This window comes from Artibeus jamaicensis, unplaced genomic scaffold (assembly GCF_021234435.1).
Source record: "Artibeus jamaicensis isolate MK-2021 breed Jamaican fruit bat unplaced genomic scaffold, CSHL_Jam_final scaffold_537, whole genome shotgun sequence".
Classification (NCBI taxonomy): Eukaryota; Metazoa; Chordata; class Mammalia; order Chiroptera; family Phyllostomidae; genus Artibeus; species Artibeus jamaicensis.
The window spans coordinates 22270959-22289975 of NW_026522047.1; the positions used below are offsets into that span (position 1 = coordinate 22270959).

The 19017-nt window shown below is 45.9% G+C and overlaps 1 protein-coding gene across 2 annotated transcripts in view; it reads left to right on the forward strand.

The window, feature by feature from the left end:
• The window catches only part of TMEM131L (transmembrane 131 like), a 139177-nt gene that overhangs the window by 53285 nt on the left and 66875 nt on the right, over positions 1–19017 (forward strand). For both annotated transcript variants that reach the window (XM_037168121.2, XM_037168122.2), the window contains exons 4-5: positions 13907–13975; positions 17943–18066. In XM_037168121.2, the coding sequence (XP_037024016.2) occupies positions 13907–13975; positions 17943–18066 (193 nt within the window). The remainder of the gene's footprint in view (positions 1–13906; positions 13976–17942; positions 18067–19017) is intronic.

The following is a 19017-nucleotide window of genomic DNA, read 5'->3' on the forward strand; positions in this document are numbered from 1 at the left end:
ACCCCATTTCGCTGTAGCAAGGACTGTTAGTGTTTTCTTATCTCTGTTTATATAGTTAAAGGAAAACCACAATGGAAGCTATTTAAAATAGGGAAGTGCCTCCTCTGAGAAAGGTCAAGGGACTCTTTGGAGAACAGGCGAATTAGAATAGTTCAGTAGCAGGAGGGCGCTGAGCTCTGAGGGCCAGGTGGTTTGAGGGTCCAGGCTCCCACATCCGTGAAGATTAACTAACAGGGCGATGGTGATGCCGATAGCTTGGTGTAAGCACTTGGTCTGCTCTTATTTGATTTCTTCATCCTCCCCCCAGCACCCCCACCAAAAAAAGAAACTAGTCTTGGTGTCTGCCCTTCCCTTTATCTTCTCGTGCTGGCTTTTGAAGGTACAGGCTCACAGAAGAAGGAAGTGGCCTTGCTCTCAGGTCTCCTCCTGCCCACTCGATTGAAATTGATTAGCCCTTTGAGGAGTGGAGCCCTTGCAGCAGCAGGGGTTATGTGTCAAACGAACCTCCTCGGAAGGGCAGCACCGTTCTTCCTCTGCAGCTGCCAGGCTGCCTGAAATGAAGCAGATTGATCTTGCACTTGGATAATAGGCAGGAATTAACTGCAGCTTGCAAAGTGCTGCATAATGATGGGAAATGTGGCCGGCCCTAATCAAAGGCATCTGCAGATGGCATTTTCACCGTGCAGAAGCCGCGTTTGTGTGCACGGAAAGGAAATGAGCTGGGAGGGATTGCCTGGGTGCACGTTTGAGAAGAGGCAGAGGGGGCGTCCTCTTCCCTTCCCTTCTTTGAATCCCAGCAGCACGCTTGAGGTTGGAGGCTGGTACGTTGTTCTCATGTATCCGCAGGGTTGCGCCGCTGTCACCGTGATCGAATATGAGAACATTTCTGTCTCTCCTAAAACAAGCTGTTGGTTCTTTTGTAAAGAAGAGGTAGTTTGTAGTTTATGCTTGTCTCCCGCACCCCTCCCACCCTGTTTTTGGTGAAGCTACAGATGGTCTTTGGCCTTTTGCAGAATCATCTTATTTTCTCAGAAAGCTTTTGTTTTCATAATTAGTCATAAAATGTATTTTAATGTTCCTGCTTTCCTGGACCCAACCTCATGAATTATATTTGAGTTACTGGGTTCATCTAACTACTAGCTAGGACATTTTCAGCTTCAGGTGATACATTTCAACGATTCAGCTTGAGCATTAAAAGGAATTTATTAGCTCTTATGACCCGGAAGAAAGAAGGTTGTTGGCTTTAGGGATAGGTGAGTTCAGGGATTCTTTCTCCGTCTCTCAGATCTCTTAGCCTCGCATGGGCCACATTTGCCCCTCTCCAGTGGGGAGATTAGATGTGGGGTACACATTCCCCATTGGTGCCTGAACCAGGCAGGCAGCTACAGAAGTGAGGCTGAGGGTCAGGTGCTCAGCTTGCCTCTACTTTTATAAATACTGTAGGTTTCGGTCTTCATTCTGGGATTGCGGATCCACTTGTTCAAGCAGTGGGACCAGAACAGCTGTCTCAGGCATTTGCAGTGACTAGTGTTGCTGATTCAGATGGTCAGTCCAAGGATTTGAATCAGACCCCGGCCTGGATGCTGCCTAGCCAAGGCTTGGCCAACTGGATCTCTTAAGGTCCTAGCTCAGTCCGCTCCACGATGTTTCAGTGTCTGATTCAATGCCGTATTTTTCTCAACAGGTCCGGTATCCTCTGTTTTTTAATTTCTTAGGCATCTCTGAATTTTATTAACAATCATAGCATTTGTAATTTAGTAAGTTACTCAAATTCATACCCTTGACACAACTAGACTTGACTTTTATTTTAAGGTGAATAAAAAATAACTTACCTGACGCTGGTTTATAAAACTGTCCTACTTCCCTCCCTCCCTCCCTCCCTCCCTCCCTCCCTTCTTCCCTCCTCCTTCCTTCAAACAATTTTGGAAAATTCAGGGAAAGGGAAATGGTACCCATGCCCCGCTCATCCTGACATTGTCGTGTTGACTATTCCGCTAATTGCCTTCTCATCTTCCTCTGAATATCTTTTGGTTCTAATCATGTTGCACATGACAGCTTTTCCCCCCACGTTGCTACTATTATCTTCGAAACAATTTTTATCAGCAAGCGGTACTACTTTCGGAGTTGGCGTTCATTGATACAGGGATTGAATGGAGAAAATAGCGTTTCAGCCAGCTGGTCTTTGCTTTCCCCTCTCTCCTCTGCTGCCAGGGCCATGCTGGGCTTTGTCTGGAGGTGGAGAGGGCTGGACAGAGAGGCAAAGGTGTTGGAGACAGGCTGGGCTGGGGCCGGCCTGGCAGTGGGGCAGTACCAACCTGCCGGGTGGGACAAAGGAAGAGCGGGCCAGGGAAGAGGGGCCTCTCTCTTACCCCAGTGACCTCGAGGCCATTCTTTCTTCAGTGACATCTTCAGCAACAACACTTCAGTGCTTTAAGAGTCTGAAAGAAAAATTACAATTTAAAAGGAAAACCCTTCATGCACTATTTGCATGTGAGTGGCGTCTGTATAATTAGGGACAATTAAACTCCCCGGGCTGAATCGAGAGGGAGGCTCCTGCTACTTGGCTGGGGGAGGGGGGGCGAGGGGTGCTGCCCGGAGCTGTCAGTGCCTTGAATGAGGCTGCAGGCGTCTGCCTCCCACCCCCACCCCTGTACGAGAATTTCTGAAGCACACCTTTCAGCCTTGGTGTAGACTGATTTGCTTCTGTAGATTCTGTAGAGTCCATGGAACTCAGCAGGAAACACTTTTGCTTTTCTGCTCCCATTGGAACTGACACTGGCTACCCTTGCCCAGGAAACACGCTGCTGGGCAATTTGTAAAGGTCTTGACAAACAGATTTCATCGAATCCTCCCAGTGGACTCAATGAAATCGGGGTGTTACTTTAATTAAGGCAGTGGGAGCTGAAGTTCTGATCACGAGCACCTAAGACCCATCTGTCCAGCTCGCTCGCCTTCATGAGTAGGCCCTGGGATCTTAGCACGTGTTTCTGCTGTTTTAACCCCCTTACTCCTTTTTCCCAACACTGACTAGGAATCAGGACACTGTCTCCCCCAGTTTTTCTCTGGGTTTTGCAAAAGCTCTGCTGCGTGAAATGATGTCAAAGGACGAAGATCAGGGAGGCAGCTGGCTTCCATTTTAGGGTGGGTGCCCCAAAAGGAGGGGAAGGAGGTAATGTATCCCACTAATTGAGGAAGTTTCAAGCAATCTTTAAAAGAAAAAAGTAGGGTACTTTTTATTCCTTGCCTTCACTGCAGTGTAGAGTGTGTTGGGTTCTCGTCGGCAAGGCCCCTTTTCTTCCTACATGGCCGGGTGGGGACCTCACCTGTGTGTCCCTTCTGGCACCTTGTGCACGTCTGGTGTGGGCGTCTCAGTTGGTGCTCCCTGAAGTGTCTCACAGCGGCCCTTGCGTGTTCCTGCACGGGGTCTTGTCCCTGCATGTGCAGCATGAGGCTGAATGGGAGGTTCTGAGTTAGGAGGTCATTTCTGTGTGTCCAGTCCTAAAGGCAGCTCATGTGTGGGTAGCACTTCTTAGTTCACACCCGCCTGTGACCGAAGCCACCAAAGGCCACCACCCCACCACATCCCGTGGCTGGCTGTTCCCAGTGAAAGGCAGCAGGAACCGTCCTTTCTTTGCTTAGAGTTTTCTTCATTTCGCCATCCGTTTTGGGTTATGTTCGAGTTACTTTTATTACTTTAGCCATTTAGCTTGTGATTTATTGGGGAGCTCTGGTTCTGAACCACATGAAAGGCAGGCTGCCGGGGCCTGCCTCCCCTGGGGCGAGCAGAGCCGGGGCCTGGAGCCCGGGCCCCGGCCAGTTGCCTAGTGTCCGTTCTGTTGAGCAGTGGCCTCTGGCAGGTTTTGGTGTTTGAAAAGGGTGAGAAGCTGTTCCAATTAGAATTAAATCGTGAGGTACCAAAAGTCTGAAGTCTTCAGTGGCCCACTCGCTCCAGAGCACCGCACTCCCTGGGGACGGGACCTGGGGTGCAGGGCGGGGGGCGGGGCAGCACATGGGAGCCAAGGGCCGAAGGGTTTCTGGAAGCTGCCACAGGGTACTTCAACTCATATCCCATTTGCTGGATCTTGGACCCAGGGCCATATCCAGCTGCAAGGGAGCCTGGGAAATGGGCCAGCTAACAATTACGGAAGGAGAGGGACATTAGGGAACAAAGAACAACCTCAGTCGTGGAACCCTGGAAATGACCATGAAACCATGAGCATTGTTTTTCAGAGGAAAACTGCTTTGGACATGACACATTTTTAAGTTACCACCTCCTCCCCCTGCCCCCCGGCCCCTAACAAAACCCCCCAACCCCTCTGACCTGTGTTAAGGAGTATTTGTTTTGCTGGGCACATTTTACACTGGTTTCTTCAGAGTCCGTATTCCTCAGGTTTCACATGAGAAAAACCAGCTTTTCTGACAGTGGGATTGTGTCACAGAGGCGAGCTTGGCAGTGGCAGGGCACGTCTGTGGGTCAGGGTGAGTCTGTGGGTCAGGGCGCGGTGCCTGCCGGTGTGTTCAGTGGGCAATGAGCAGTCCAGTCAAAAGAACTTTTACATACCTGCTTTAAAAATTATATTCAGAGGGTATATGCTTTAAAAGGAGAAGACTTGAGCTTGTGGAATAGCGTTACCCAGGTCTTCAGAGAAACAGCTCTGTCCTGATACGTGCGCCGGCCAAACTACCACTTGCTATGTTCTCCCCAGGAGGCCAAGCTGTAGGCCCCTTCCTGCACCTGGGCCAAGGTGGTCCTGCGGCCGGCCCTTCAAGGACGGTTGCAGAGTTTAGAATATTTTCATTAGATTTTTTTCCAACAGCATTGCCCATATTCTGTGCAGTTGCCTGAAGATTGTTCTGATGTATTTGCTCGCATTGGGATTTTTACAAAATGACTCAGTTCATTGTGGTCAAATTAGACTATTATTCTGTGATATGAAGGTATACAGGAATATTTTTTTTGTGTGAAAAGGAAACAGAATGTTTATTTAATGCTATTCAGGCCTAACGCCTCCACTAAAATATCAAAGTCCTTTAGGGTATACTCCTACACCCATACAGCTCTCCCTTCTTCCACTGTCCCAACTCCGGGTACCGTAAATCAGGAAAAGAGCACACGTCTGTTTTTCAGGCTGTTAGAATCGTCAGCTGTGTCAGGCAGGATCTCTAGTTAATCCAAAGTACTGTGGCACCTTCTCATGGTCCACTGGCAAGAGTTCTTTTGTACCCAGTTCTAGTCAAAGTCTCTCTTGCTTTCCAGGCCACATGGCCAAAGGGGGCACCCCAAAGCCGCGTGGGCCTCTTCTACCAAAGCTGCAGGGGTTCACACTCCACCAAAAACGCGTGTCTTTCTTCGTCACCTGGCTGCAGGGATCTCCATTCTGGCAAAGCTGCGTGATTTTCCCTTTCACCTGGGCAGTTATTGCCTCATGTCCTGGAGCCCATCTTTTCCAAGCTCCCACACAGGCACCAGGAATATTTTTTTAAGGTACCAAGAAACTCAGAAATCAGCTTCCGTACTTCAGCTTTTATCCCACCAACCGTTTATGCGCCTTCGTGTGTCTCTCCCCTCACCTGGAACTCCCGTCCGTTTTCACTGGGAGGCAGTCTGTCTGCCCCCCTTCCAGGCCCTGCTCAGATGCTGCTCCCCGCCAGATGCTCTTCCTGACCCGCCCTGCACTGCCTTCTCCCCTGCGCTCTGTGCTCCGCCTTGTACTGTCTGTGAGACTGTAGGCCTGGGAGCGAGGCGCCTCCCATCCCTCTTTGGGTTTGGGTCAAACTGCCTTGGTGGTGATACTGTCTTAATGCAGGTGGTGTGAGAAGCGAATGTCAGTGGGATTGGGCATCGGTGCTTTGACAAGATGAGTAAGTTTAGCTACCGATTTACTTAAAGGGTTAGAGATGAGCGTTACAAAAGGAGCTGGTTCATGTTCAGAGAACTGATATCGGAAGTTAGGTGGACACTTTGGGAACTCAAAAGTTGGCTTTCTAAAATAAGCTCCAGGATTGCCCGAACCTTCACTGTCCACTTGTGGTCGAGGGGAGAGTCCATCATCCCTCTCCCCCCATTCGCGCGTCGTCCGCGGGGATTTGTGCTTTGGCCTCCTGCCCAGCTCTGGCATCTGCCCGTCTGAGTCACTGTGAAGACGTCTAATACTGAACTACCTTTCCATGCTAACTTGTCCTGGAGCTGAAAGGCAGCACAAATGCATTTTGTATTTTACAGGTTTAAAAACATATTTAATTATTTTAACATATAGTAGAGTCTAGGGAAAGATGTTAAATCTTTAAGCCATAGATGAGAAGCCGTAAGGAGAAAGGAGAAAGTCGGGACAGAACTTAGGAAACAGGCCCTTAGTCACTGGCCTTTTCTTTGATTCGTTTTTGTGAAGTCACTTAACCACTTATCTGCAGGGGTCCTTTATAGCACACGAACTATGACAAGTTTAAGTGTGCAAATGTAATAATACACTGTAAGATTCTTTAACTAAGATGCAAATGTACTGCATTCTGATGATAAGATTCTGCTAGTGAGCCCATGAGGAGCGAGAGAGAGGGTGGAGTGGTGCCCGTGTGTCAAATTCCCGGACAGCCCGCCGCAGGCACGCGGAGGTAAGGGAGGCGCAGCAGGCAGGTCTCATCCGGGCTGCCTGGCCGGCCAGGTGGCCATCACTCACCGAGACGGTGTCACAGGGCTGTGCACTGATGGGGGGGATAGGGCAGGGGGTCAGCTCCGCCTTTGATTCCATCTGGACATGCCTGTGGACCCGCAGCAGGAGGGTGTCTGGCTCCAATGGACACGTGAGACAGGGGCTCAGCCGAGGAGTCCAGGCCACAGACACACAGGCTTGGGAAATGAATCAGTCAAACCGCAGAAACCAGCTCTGGCTGATTTAAGCAGACAAGGAATTTATTGAAAAGCTGTTGGGCAGCTTACAGAATCTCTAGGAAGACTTAAGAACCAGGCTCAGAAAACAAACAAGCCAAAAGGAGACTTAGCAGTTAGAACCACAGCCGGGACACGTCACAGAAGTAGGCCGCTGAGGACACTGCTCCCCTGCCAGTCACTTTGCTGCCCAGCTGCTGTGGTCACCCCAGAGCCATTCTCCACCTTCCTGTGTGGTGGCATCAGCTCCTGGTGCCTGCCCCGGGACACGATTCCAGCCAAGTCTAAGTCAAGTGCCAGCACCTAGCTACAACAGGGTTAGTAAAACCAGCAAGCGGTCCTTTCACAATCCGGAAGGGGTGATGGTGGGGAATCTGTGAGTGCAGTAAGGAGGCCTCGCTGCTGGCCAGACAAAAAATGGCAGATGTCTGCACAGGAAGCATCACCCAGTGGGTGATGAGTGACCCTAGAGGGTGGGAGTCAAGGAAGAATGAGGAAGCAGACACACACACACACACACACACACACACACACACACACACACACAGGAGATCGACAGGGAGATGAGAAGCAGCAGCCCTAGAGAGAGGGAGGAAGACTGGGCAGGATTTCCTGGAAACCAGGGCAGCCCTTCAGGAGAGAGTGGCCTGTGGAGAGATTCAGGAGTTCACAGCTCGTACTCACTGCTGACCTCAGCTAGAGCAGTCTTGGTCGAGTGAGGGCACAGGATGCCGGAGGGTAGGGGCCGGTGCGGTGTAGGGGCTCAGATTCCCACTCCGCCGCCCAGTGGTGGGTGGGCTTTGGTGAATTGTTTAAATACGCTAAGCGTCCCCATCCTTGTGTGTGGAAATGGCATAATATTACTATCCACACCTTAGTATTACGTGGGATAACAAAGGGCTGGATGCATCATCGGTATACTGTGAGTGCTCAGTGAATGTACTTGCTGTCATTGGTGCTTTTGCCAACAGTTTGACCGTGAAGGGAAGAAGAGGGCTTGCAGCAGGTGGGGATGCTGGGAGGGTTTTCTCAAGGGGGCGGGGCATGAGTCTCTCTTGGAGTGCAGGAGGAAGACGGAGCAGCGAAGGGGGTGGTGGGAATTTTAGAGAAGGCAGGATGGGGATGAGGCCCCGGCGTCAGTCCAGGACCTACCCAGAAAGGGGTGGAAGGGGTTAGTCTCAAGAGAAGGGACACCTCCTCCATGAGTGGTGTGAACTTGGAGGTCATCAGCAACCGAAGGGACAGTCTTGCATGGGGGACTTCTGTGCTGGCCTTGGGAAGGCTTGGCCATCAACATGCCAGGGCGGCTTAAAACCCCCGATATCCTGTTGTGGGCAAGAGCGCCTCCGACAGATCACTGCTGGTATTGCTCCAAGGACTTTCCTTTTTGCTTTGACCTTGAAATCTGAGGCTTTCTGATAAGAAACTAGGAAAATCATTCTACCAAATGACTCCTCCCACCCCCACGGTGGAAATTTAATGGGGAAAAATACTGGCGTCTGCCTTCATTGTTACGTGGTTCTTTACGAGTTGTTCATTTACCGGGAAGAATGGCAAGTCTAACTGGAGTAGGTGTGCCTGAATATTTCATATTTTCCCTCTCAAGCTTCTTGGAAGAGGAGTTTTTTTTTTAATGAAAATAAATGCAGAAAACAACTAACCGGTAGCACTACAATTATGATGTAGAAATTTATGACTCATGTGCTTATAGAACTCATTTTATAAATTAAGCCGTTCGGGCCATTTGTTTTTCCCAGAGGCCTTCAGGCCGAGGACTCCCTGGTAGGTCACAGAAGTGCCTCAGGCAGTGTCGGTGCCAACCTTCCTGGGAACCTGGAGGCTCTGCTCTGGAGTGGGCGAGCTTCAGGAACAGCTGCCCCAGGCTGGGACTGCTTATATCTGTGCGGGGGTCAATTCCAGGTTTATTGCATAACAGAAAAGTACCAGATTCCTCCACAGTCCCTGGGAATATGAGCAGGGTCCTAGAAATAGCTGTGTCCTGCTCAGGGTCCAAGGAGATGAACAGTGCAGGGCTCTGACCCTACCTTCCCCAGCAGTGGGGCCTGAATGGGCAGGCAGTCTCCTGACTCTGAACAGCCCGGTTCATTAGCATAGTAGGTCTCTCCTTGAAACCTTTAGACAATAGCATTATTTATGCGTGGTCCAAATTGTTACCTGCCTGAGTGTGAAATGGCTGCCAAACCTTTTCTCTTGTTCACACAACCTTGTTACCCTCATCCTGTGGCTAAAGCTCTTGTCATAGCCTTAAAAAATCTTTTTTAAACATGTGCTGCTTTCTGCAGGTATTGAAAGAGTTTACATTTGAAAGGCAGCTAGCTGTAGATGGCGGAGGGCCTTCTAGAGAGAGACGAAAGCCAGTCTGTTTAGGAAGGCAGTTCCACCCTCCCTGTAGGCGGTCAGTATTGTTTCTCAAATCCCTGTTGGAAGTCGAAGTTGTTTTGCACCTGCTTGGAGCAGCTTCTGCGGCCCCTCTTCTGACCCACAGCGGCGGCACCTTGAGGGGTGAGGTCCCGCACAAAGCCAGGGTACACAAGACTTGTTTCACGGCATGTGAAGGCAAGCGCCTGACTTCCCCACTGTGCGCGGTTCTAGTTCAGCGAAGCCTTGTTTGTTAACTGCGCTGCTGTCTCAAGGCTTCACTCCTCCCTGCTCTCTCCTTTCCTCACTGCTCACACTGGCCTCCTTGCTTTTCGCTCTGCACCCTGCAGCCCAGAGCCTGACGGCAGGCTAACTCTCCAGCATGGTCTCCTCGCTCAGATGGTGCTCCAGGTGTGGCCCGTGCATCTTCCCTCTTGCTGTTAGCCGTCCTGAAAGTGCTCTCCATTCGGCTTCCATTTATGGTAGATGTTCACTGAGGACCATTCCCGCTTTCAAGTCCACCCTAACTTCTTTTGTTGGCAGGGTTCTCCTTTTCTCTCTTTGAACGCTCTTGCTCTTTGAGTTTTGCTTGTCTAGCTTGGGCGAGCCTTGTCCAGCTTCCTGGATTTTAACCTCGAGGGGAGAATATTCCTGGAGGTGCGCCCCAACCCCCCCAGCCCCAGGGCAGCCAGGCTGTACTTACTACATTGCCGAGAGCTATGAGGGTGGGTCCGGAGTCCCTGGGCCCGTTGGGTGCTCATTTTGGAGAGGTGGAGCATGGCATTGAAATGATGTGTCTTGGTCAAATAACATCTGTGAATGGCCAGAATAGATCTCCATTACTGGATCTCCATTACTGGATCGAAGGTTTCTAAAGGGTGTGTCTGATATCAGCAAGTAGATGTAATTTCCCTGGGAATAAGGAGTCTGGGCAACCCACCACTGTTCTAAGGATCTCCGAGTCCCCTGGTCCAGCCCGCTCAATTTGCCAAGAGGAAACTGAGGTCTGTGTCACACGTGAGCTCGTAACACAACTACCTGACCCCAGGGCTGCTCATTCCACTGAAATTTCTTTTCTCTTGTACCAGCCACTTTTTGAACTGTGTTTGTTTTATATGCAGGGGAAAAAAGGTGGCCAAAGTGGAAAAAAATAGAAGGAGAGAAAAATATTAAAAGAAAAAGATGTTAGGTGATTTAAGGCCAAGATAATCTTCCACAGTAACTCGGTATGCTTCCTTGTCCACGTGTGCAGCTGCCGAGGGGAGGGGAGGCTCTTGGCAGAAGGTGGGTGTCGCAAGAAAAAGGGCTAAGAGACTGTGTGGGATGGTGTCCACGTAAACAAGAGCTCACTCACCTCAGACCATTATACTCCTAGTTCTCATCCCTATGCCTCGCTTCTGTTCCAGAAGCAAAATGGCCCCTCTTTTATTTTTCTTTTAATAAAGGGGTTTTTCTTATAGTTATCTTGTGGGTATAGAAAGGATGCATATTCCAAATGTGTCATACATTTACAATTTAGTTTTACAAGAGTCATGCTTTTATTTTATGCCAGATGAGGGGATCCCTAAGGCTGAAAGAGGTCCAGTGACCTTTGACATAAAAGAATCATCCATGTTATTAAGTGTCCGAACATGAAATGGTTCGTGCCAACTTCTGAGAGAAGGGAGAAAAGGGAGAAAAGGGAGAAAATTATCATTTATTGCAATCGCTCTTGAAGCTTAATTCACTTCTTTGACACTGTCAATTTAGAAATGAAAACTTTGACATCTTCTAAAACGGTGCAATTTCATAGTTAGCGTTGCTCGAGTATAATTGCTGATGTCCGCTGTTGACTAAAATTTGGTGGTTTGCGGTTTTTTTCCCCTGCTTCTGTCTTTATCAGGTACTTGAGGACACGTGTCTCTGTGTGAGTTTCTCCTCAGGTCGGTACCTCTGTCTGAAATGGTTTCACCTGTAGGACGCATCTCTTAAATTTGTAAGAGATGCATGAGGTTAAGTCTCCCTGTCGCTTGATGTAGTTTCCAAACTGAACAGTCAAAGCTGAAACTAACCAGTGAGAAAGATGGTTTGTTTTTTTAGGGAAAAAAACTTTGACATAGTTTTATTTCTCCACTGTGAGGTCAATAGAGAGAGACAGTATGTTTTAAGTTGGAGACATTCTGGGTCTTTCTACCTTACTGCTTTGATTTGGACCTTAAATGTCCGATTTTCACTGTGTAGGTTAAATGTCCTGATTATAGGATTTAAAAATCTGCTGTGGTTTGAGGTGGCCCAGGCTTATATTCATTTGTTTTATTCAGAGGTAATGACTCCTGCCCCATTTGGAACTTTCAAATCAGAGTCAACTCTGACTCTAAGTTCAGCTGGCTTCTCCCTCTGTTCTCATTGCTTTTGTTGTTGGATGAGAATCATCCTCTTAGTGATGCGATCTAGTGTTTATTGCATTTAATTGTTTGCCAGTGATGAAGCAGAGGCATTTTTATCACATTTTAAAATGAGACTCGGGAGGACTGCAAGGTGTAGATACTGTTGTCGTCTCCCCTTTCCAGACAGAGGGGCCTTGAGTTGACAGCTGGCCCACTCAGGATGGGGAGGTGGTGGCCTGGACTCTGAAGCCCAGACCCTCCGCAGGTGAGGCTGCCTTGGGTTCCTCGCAGGTCCCACGACCTTGGGCAGACCCGAACGCCAGACTGTGTTCATGTTCGTGACCTGGACAGATCTGCCTTGCAATTTTGATTCTGCCCCTAGCAACGGTGTGGTCTTGGGTAAATGAATTCAGTCCTACAAACCTTCCCGATTCAGAGGTTGGCTGTAATATCTGAAGAAAAATGTACTTCTGGGACACAGGGCAGGAAGGAGACTGTCATGAATTATTTTACTTATTACCGACACAGCAGCTTGACTCTTTTAAGATAGTGTTTGGCCTGTGGGGCTGCCTGCTTTCTTTCTCTTCTGGCAGGCTGAGCCCTGGCCAGCTCGGTCTGGAATAGGGCAGCCGTGGTGCGTCTGCTGCTGGAACCTCTTCATGTTTGTCACCTCCTCTGAGTCTTGAAAATATTCCGGAGGCGCCTGGGTGTGTTTATGGCCCTTTTTTTGAAAGCAAGTCGTGGAGTTTGTGCTGGCTTTTTGAGGTTTGAAAGGACCCAGTAGATAGCATACTTCTTCTCTGCTCAAGCTCAACACCAGGGAGAGGTTGGCAGGAGTTAAGCAGTTGGAGATTTCAGGTGTCACCTTTAAAATTAATATGGCTGACGTAAGAGATAGAATGAAGGAGGTACGGACAGAAGATAACAGAGGAAGGGAAAAGGAGTCTTGGGGGAGAGACTCCTCTGTCTAAGGGAAGCTTAGACAGAGGCAGGAAAATGGAGGGAGGAAGAAAGCACCGCGGCCAGGATTCTCCCTGGAAGATGAGGATTTGAAGGGCTCCTCTGGTCTCTGTATTGTTTGCCCCTCCCAGGAAAATGGGAGAGGGACTTGCTGAAGGTCACAAAGCTTCGGTTGGCAACTCCGATGTCCACTCCTGGACCATGCCTGGTGGAGGGCTCCTTGGTGGGAGGAGAAAATGGGAAGACTGTGTTTTGGCAAGCTTGCTTGAGTCTTTGGAAAGTCATACTAGTTACATTTCGGAGCTTCTTCACAGTTAAATATTTTTGGATTACATGGGTACATATGTACACATACATTCACACATATACATATAACATATACATACATACATATAACAGGGTCTGGTGCAAATAATGCCTCTTTATTATTACAAAATCATAAGCATGTAACTCTTAACAATATCACACACTCAAGCACACCGTATGATATTTTAGGTGAAACATTCAAATTAAAACTATAAATTGTTACACCCATGTTATTACCCTACCAGCCACACTCAACCAGGCGTTACTTCTGCTGGACCCTATATTTTATATTCTATATATTATATATGTTTTGTATTTTATGTCTTTAAGTATGCCTATAGATTGTTATACCTTATATTTTTTCTTTTATGTGTTCTCTTTATACACTTTTTGATAGGTTAATTTGTGGCTTTTTACTCCGAAGGACAATGAAATCATAATGATGTTTAGCAACTACTGAAAATGTGACCTGCCACACGTGGTTTTGCGTGGTCATTTTCCTTAAGTACACTGACCTGGCTCCAGATGCAGCCTTCAGGGGCCACCCAGCCAGGGGCCCTGCCCTTTCCTTGTTACAAGTCGTGTAACAGACTGAGGCCAAGCTTCCTTCTCTGCACTGCCCCCCCCCAACCCCCACCCACCTGCCTTAGCTGAATGTCATTTCTTGGATTTGGGCTTCAGAAAACAGTCATGTTATCTGAATTCATCCAGAAACGCAGCCTATTAAAAATTAAATCCACCCCCATTTTTGTCTGAATGCTCACAGAACTTTGTATGAGATATGAAGTTCTATTAACCATCATCTAAAAGTATCTTAGATTTTTTACAACTACAGAATGATGTTAGATTTCTCGTAGTCCAACTTGAGCATTGAAAGTCTGGTTCAGGTTCATTTATAAGGGGTACAGTTGTATCTCATGAGAGCTGTTGGCCTAAGCGTGTCCTCTTAGCTTAGCATTCAGATTTCAAAAGTACAACAAAAGTTAATCTCTCATTTCTTTTCTTTTTTTAGCTTCTCAGACAAACTATTTAGTGGAAAGGGTTTACATTTTCAGCCGTCAGTCCTAGATTTTGGAATTCAGTAAGTATCTTTTCTTTATAATTTTTAATAAGTTATTTTATTTGCATTATTTGCTTTCAGCATATTTTATATGTGTATGATGTGAAATACTTTAAAATATATTCAGGGTATCAAGGGAAATTAATGCTGGGAATTGTTAAAAGAGAATATTTTTTGTGCAAAGGAGAGTATAAAGAATTGTTTTAGCCCTTTTTTTAGTTTTTTAAACAAATGTACTTTATAGTAACTTATAGTGATTGGAATTTAATGGGAAGCTAATATTAATTTCCTGTTCTAAAACAGATCTGATTACTTTATAATGGATAAACTTTAAATATTGCTAGTTTCAGAATTCTTTTAATTAGATTCATTTTCCAACTCACTTTTACTGCTCACGGTGCTTCAGGATTCAAAGTAACACTGTTCAGACATTACGATTATGATTAAGAGTTTGGAAATGAGTTAAGTGGGGAAGACATCATACAAGCTGTGATTACTTACAGTGCATCGTGTTAAGAACCATGAGGTGAAGGAAATGTGGTGAGTGGCAGTTGAGGGACTAATCCGGGAACTCAGAGAAATTAAGGAGGAGAAGGGAGAAGCCCCGGGGAAGGAGGGAACTTAGGGACTCTTGTTGGCTGTGACAAAGTTTGAAACTTAAAGTGTTCAGCTCCCTGCATGCAGAATATTGCTGGGTTGAACAGGTAGAATTTCCAATTAGTAGAGTTTCAAGGCTGAGAGAGGGTTCAGGTGTAAAAGCGCTGCTTGCCTTAGCAGCTGGGAACATCACTCCTGTTTTACAAAGAGCTGTTCGGAGTTACAGGAAAAGTTATGTGAATGAAATAACCATGGTGTTAGGAGAGCATTGGGGTGAATTTTAATGGTGGTCTTCTGACACAGCCTTCCCTATACAACTGGGTCTTCCTTTGCATTTCCTTCTGATCATGGAAGGACCAGAGCTGTAGTGAGGCAGAAGGAATTTTCAACTTAACGCACCTGGTTGAGCTTTCTAGGAAGATTCCGTAACAGGGAGGAGAGGTGAAAGTGTGAAGGGAGATTGCTCACTTCATAAGACTCCGGGTGCCTGCTTTTTCACTTATGAATTTTTGTGTTTTTTTATTCTTTAAGTCAAGAAACTAAATTACAGGTGCTAAATTTATAATAAAACCTCACTAATTTCAAAATCTGGGAGAGCTCTTTGCTTTTATGGAAAGTCTGTATCATAAAGAGAAATTTTAATGTAGGATCTGCTTTTAAGACTATCTAGTACAGTTCAGTAGATATCAGGAGCTGGAGAGTAGTAAGTACAGGTAGATTCGGATAACAGTCCCAGGTCGCAGGATGCTGGCTGTGCATGATGTATTTGCCCTTCAGGAATATAAAAAGCCTGTCACTAGTGCCTGTTGTTGCATGTGTATATTAGCTACACATGTTAATTAGCTGTGTACTGTATATCACTTACCGGTCCTGATGGGTGAAAAAAAATGTTTAAATCCTTTGATTTGAAAAAGTTGTTCATTCTTAGACTTGAGTGACTTTTGGGTGATTTAATTATGTTTATGTAGTACTTTTATAGTTTTCCAAGTACAATCTTGTGTCTTGTTTGAATCTTATGTCAGTCCTGGAAGGATAGGTAGTGTGTGTGTGTGTGTGTGTGTGTGTGTGTGTGTGTGTGTGTGTGTGTGATTTTCCAGTGCCTCTGTTTGACCACGAACTAAAATGTGGTCATACATTTAATGCAGAGGGGTAGCACAGTGTGCCCATGGTCATTTCACTAGAAGCGACAGAATAAAACTTCTGGTTTCTAAGCCAGCACACACCATGCTATTTTTCTTGTAAACAAGATCTATGTGGGAATAAATTGTTTTCACTGAGGTTTTTAAAATCTCAGTCAGGACAAACTAGAGTCTAAATTTGAACACTTAAAACATTAGTCATTTGACTTTACAACTGACAAATGGCATACCTTAAAGGCCATTAGAGTAAAACTTCAGCCAGAGTTCTGATATCCTCCCTGCCCTAGTTCAGCTTTTGCTATTGTTTATTTTGACATTGACCTTGGGCAAGCCTCATCCTTTTTTGTAGCTTTGATTCCCCTGTAGGATGCCTAATCAGGATCATGTTATTCAGTTGCGCTCTGCCTATGTCTCAGGGTTTATTTTAATGGTTAATATTCTTCTGGTCCTGAGATATCAAGTGCTAATCACTCATAAATCACCCAGGGTTTATTTTAATCATCCTTTTGTAGTATTGAATTAATAGAGCATCTTCCAGTTGTCACTGGTGAAGGAAATGCTTATCCTCATAACACTTTTAAAAATAGAATTAAAAAATAGAATAAAAATAGCACGGTGGTAACTAGGTTTCAGCCAGCCGGCATTCTCTGGCCGGTCTGGTGAGTTTCTGGGGGGAGCGGTCTCGGCATCACAGTTGTGCGGACAATTGTGCGTAGTTTCTAACCCAGTCCTCCGGGAGTCATTTGTGTTTTTTGACACAAAAACCCTTCTCTTCCAATTATGTGGATGGATAGAAGGCTTTGAGGATAAGTAGTAATAACTTTGCTAGTGATTCTTACTATTTACTTAAAACCAGGGAAGTCCCTTATGTATTTAATTTAATTAAGAGAAGAGGCAAATGTGAACACTGTACTTTTGAGGTAGGACTTTATAAGGTGACCTTTTATGCTTCTGGTAGTATGAAGAAATTTTAGTTGTGTTATTTAAGAACACTGAAAAAATCAAGGTTTTAATCACACTGATGTGTATTTAACTTGTAACTGGCTGTAAAGGATTTACTTTTGAAAATACACATTGGTTGTATGAAACCTTCAATTGACACCCGTGATTAAAAGTAGGAGAAAAAGCTAGAAGAAAAATGCCAAGGGAATCCTTGGTGAATAATACAGTGTGCTGAAATCCCATTGTGTATAAGCAGAACAAGCTTTGCTTCATTTTTCGAAAAGCGCACATTTCTAATGTCAGAAATCAGAATAAAATCAGAGAAATACAGACATAATGTAGATGAGTTTTTTGCTGAATTTAGAACATAATTTTATTTGTGGGCCTTGCTAATGAAAACTGTATATTTAGGTCTCTGTCACTGAGGGCGTGAAAACTGGAGAAATGACTTCAGTGAAATTTGTGCAGGCTCTCTATGTATGGCAGCTAACTGAACTAGAGTGAATGTGACCTTGGGCCGTAGGAACCAGAGGGAAATGACTGGAGAACAATGGAGGGAGCTCCGGGAAGGTGGGCCAGACACCAGCTCCTTTTCCCTTGTGGTTCCTTTGTCAGAGCCGCCCTCTGGCTGGGAAAGTCCACCTGAAGGCCTTCCTTAGCTAGATTCTTCCTCCAAGGTTCATGGAAAATTACGTATGAACTTTTGTGTGAGCCTGTTTGTGCAGGGAGGAGCCAGACCTTCATCCTTCATTGGGGTGTTCAGAAGGACCGACGATATTTAAATGGATAAGAACCACTGCTGGAAAGAGATGCAGGGTTTTCATTTTTCTTAGAAGAATGGTCTTTAGCAACCAGTTAAGTGTTCCTTTTATAAGACTGGCTAGTTGAAATCCATCCCCCTCCCCCCCAAACAAGCCTCTTTAAATTTATTACTCAGGAAACAAACCCTAAGACAGTTGGGTTTTCCTATGAGTACAGTTTCATAACTGAACGTATTTTCATTTGATTTTGAGTCCCAAGTCAGACAAGTATTTTCAAGCATGTAAAGACCCAGATGGGTTGAATGCTTCTAACTCAGAAACCAGTGGGGCGCTGCTGTGGGTGGGTATCATAAGTCTTGTGGAAAGAAAAGATTTTTTTTTTTACTGTCATGGATGAAATGCTTTATTAATAATAGGATTTGATAATTGTTGCTTTGAATTTTGTAATGAACATCAACAGCTTTTGGGGTTTAAAGTATATATAGGGATGGTTGGATGGTTATATTTATAACCACACAGTATATTCTTTCCCTCCGATTCCCCTCTTAGGTTCCTGGGACACCCTGCGGCGAAGATTCTCTATGCTTATAACCCTAGTAGGGACAGCGAGGTCGTGGTGAACTCCGTGTTTACAGCTGCTAGACATTTTCACGTGCCTCCTGTTCACTGCAGGGTAAGTGTTGATGGACTCTTGGAAACTGTGCTGTGGCAGGCTGCCAGCTTTTCTTGCTTTCTTTGGCCTGAAGTTTTGACTTTCTGCTCCCTGTCTCCCCTTTTTCTGCTACCCAAACTGTTTCCTTCTGTGGGTTAGCATTTGTTTTTTTTCAGTCATTCATGGTCATGATCTCGGTGGTTCTTGTTATCTCCAAAAAACTGTTTAAGAGTCCAAACTAGATAGTAGTGGATGCATATTTAGTGTGGCTTTTTATCATTAAAGAAACTTAATATTATTTGTTTTGAAATGACTACCAGTGTTGAAGAATCTAGTAACTAATATATGTTTATAGTTGTGATCACTTCCCCTGGTGAACCTACTAAGATAGGTAGGGCTTTTTTCAAATGTAGCACTGAGAGCTAATGAATAGCTCCTTAATAAGCTAGTTTGCGCCATTACAGAGAGCTCAAGAACCTAGGTCCTGGTAGTTTTAATTTCAGTGGTCTTTAACTTTTAATGAAGATCCCAATTCCCAGTGGGTTTATGTACTTATTTTGCCTACTTCCGTCTACCTGATGCACTTTGTATAAAAATACTGTGACTAAGAAATGGCATAAGAGGCAGCCCAGTATTTTGTTTACGATCGTCTCTCCAGATGAATGCTGTCCCTGACCTTTATTTAGTGCCAGTGTGTGTACACTGGTGGTTCTCTTTACTTAAGTGGAGCTGGAACTGTTAGGTAAAGGGTGGGGAAAAGGAAAGTTGTGAGGCAGGTGACTCCAACCCGGAGGGAAAGGACTTGGCAATGATCTTGCCGTAAGTCCTAGCTGCAAGCTATGTTCTTTTTTTTTTTAAGATTCTATTTATGTATTTTTAGGGAGGGGGAGAGAGAGAGGGAGAGAAACGTTGATGGGTTGCTTCTTGCACAACCCCAGCCAGGGACCTGGCCTGCTCCCTCGGCCTGTGCCC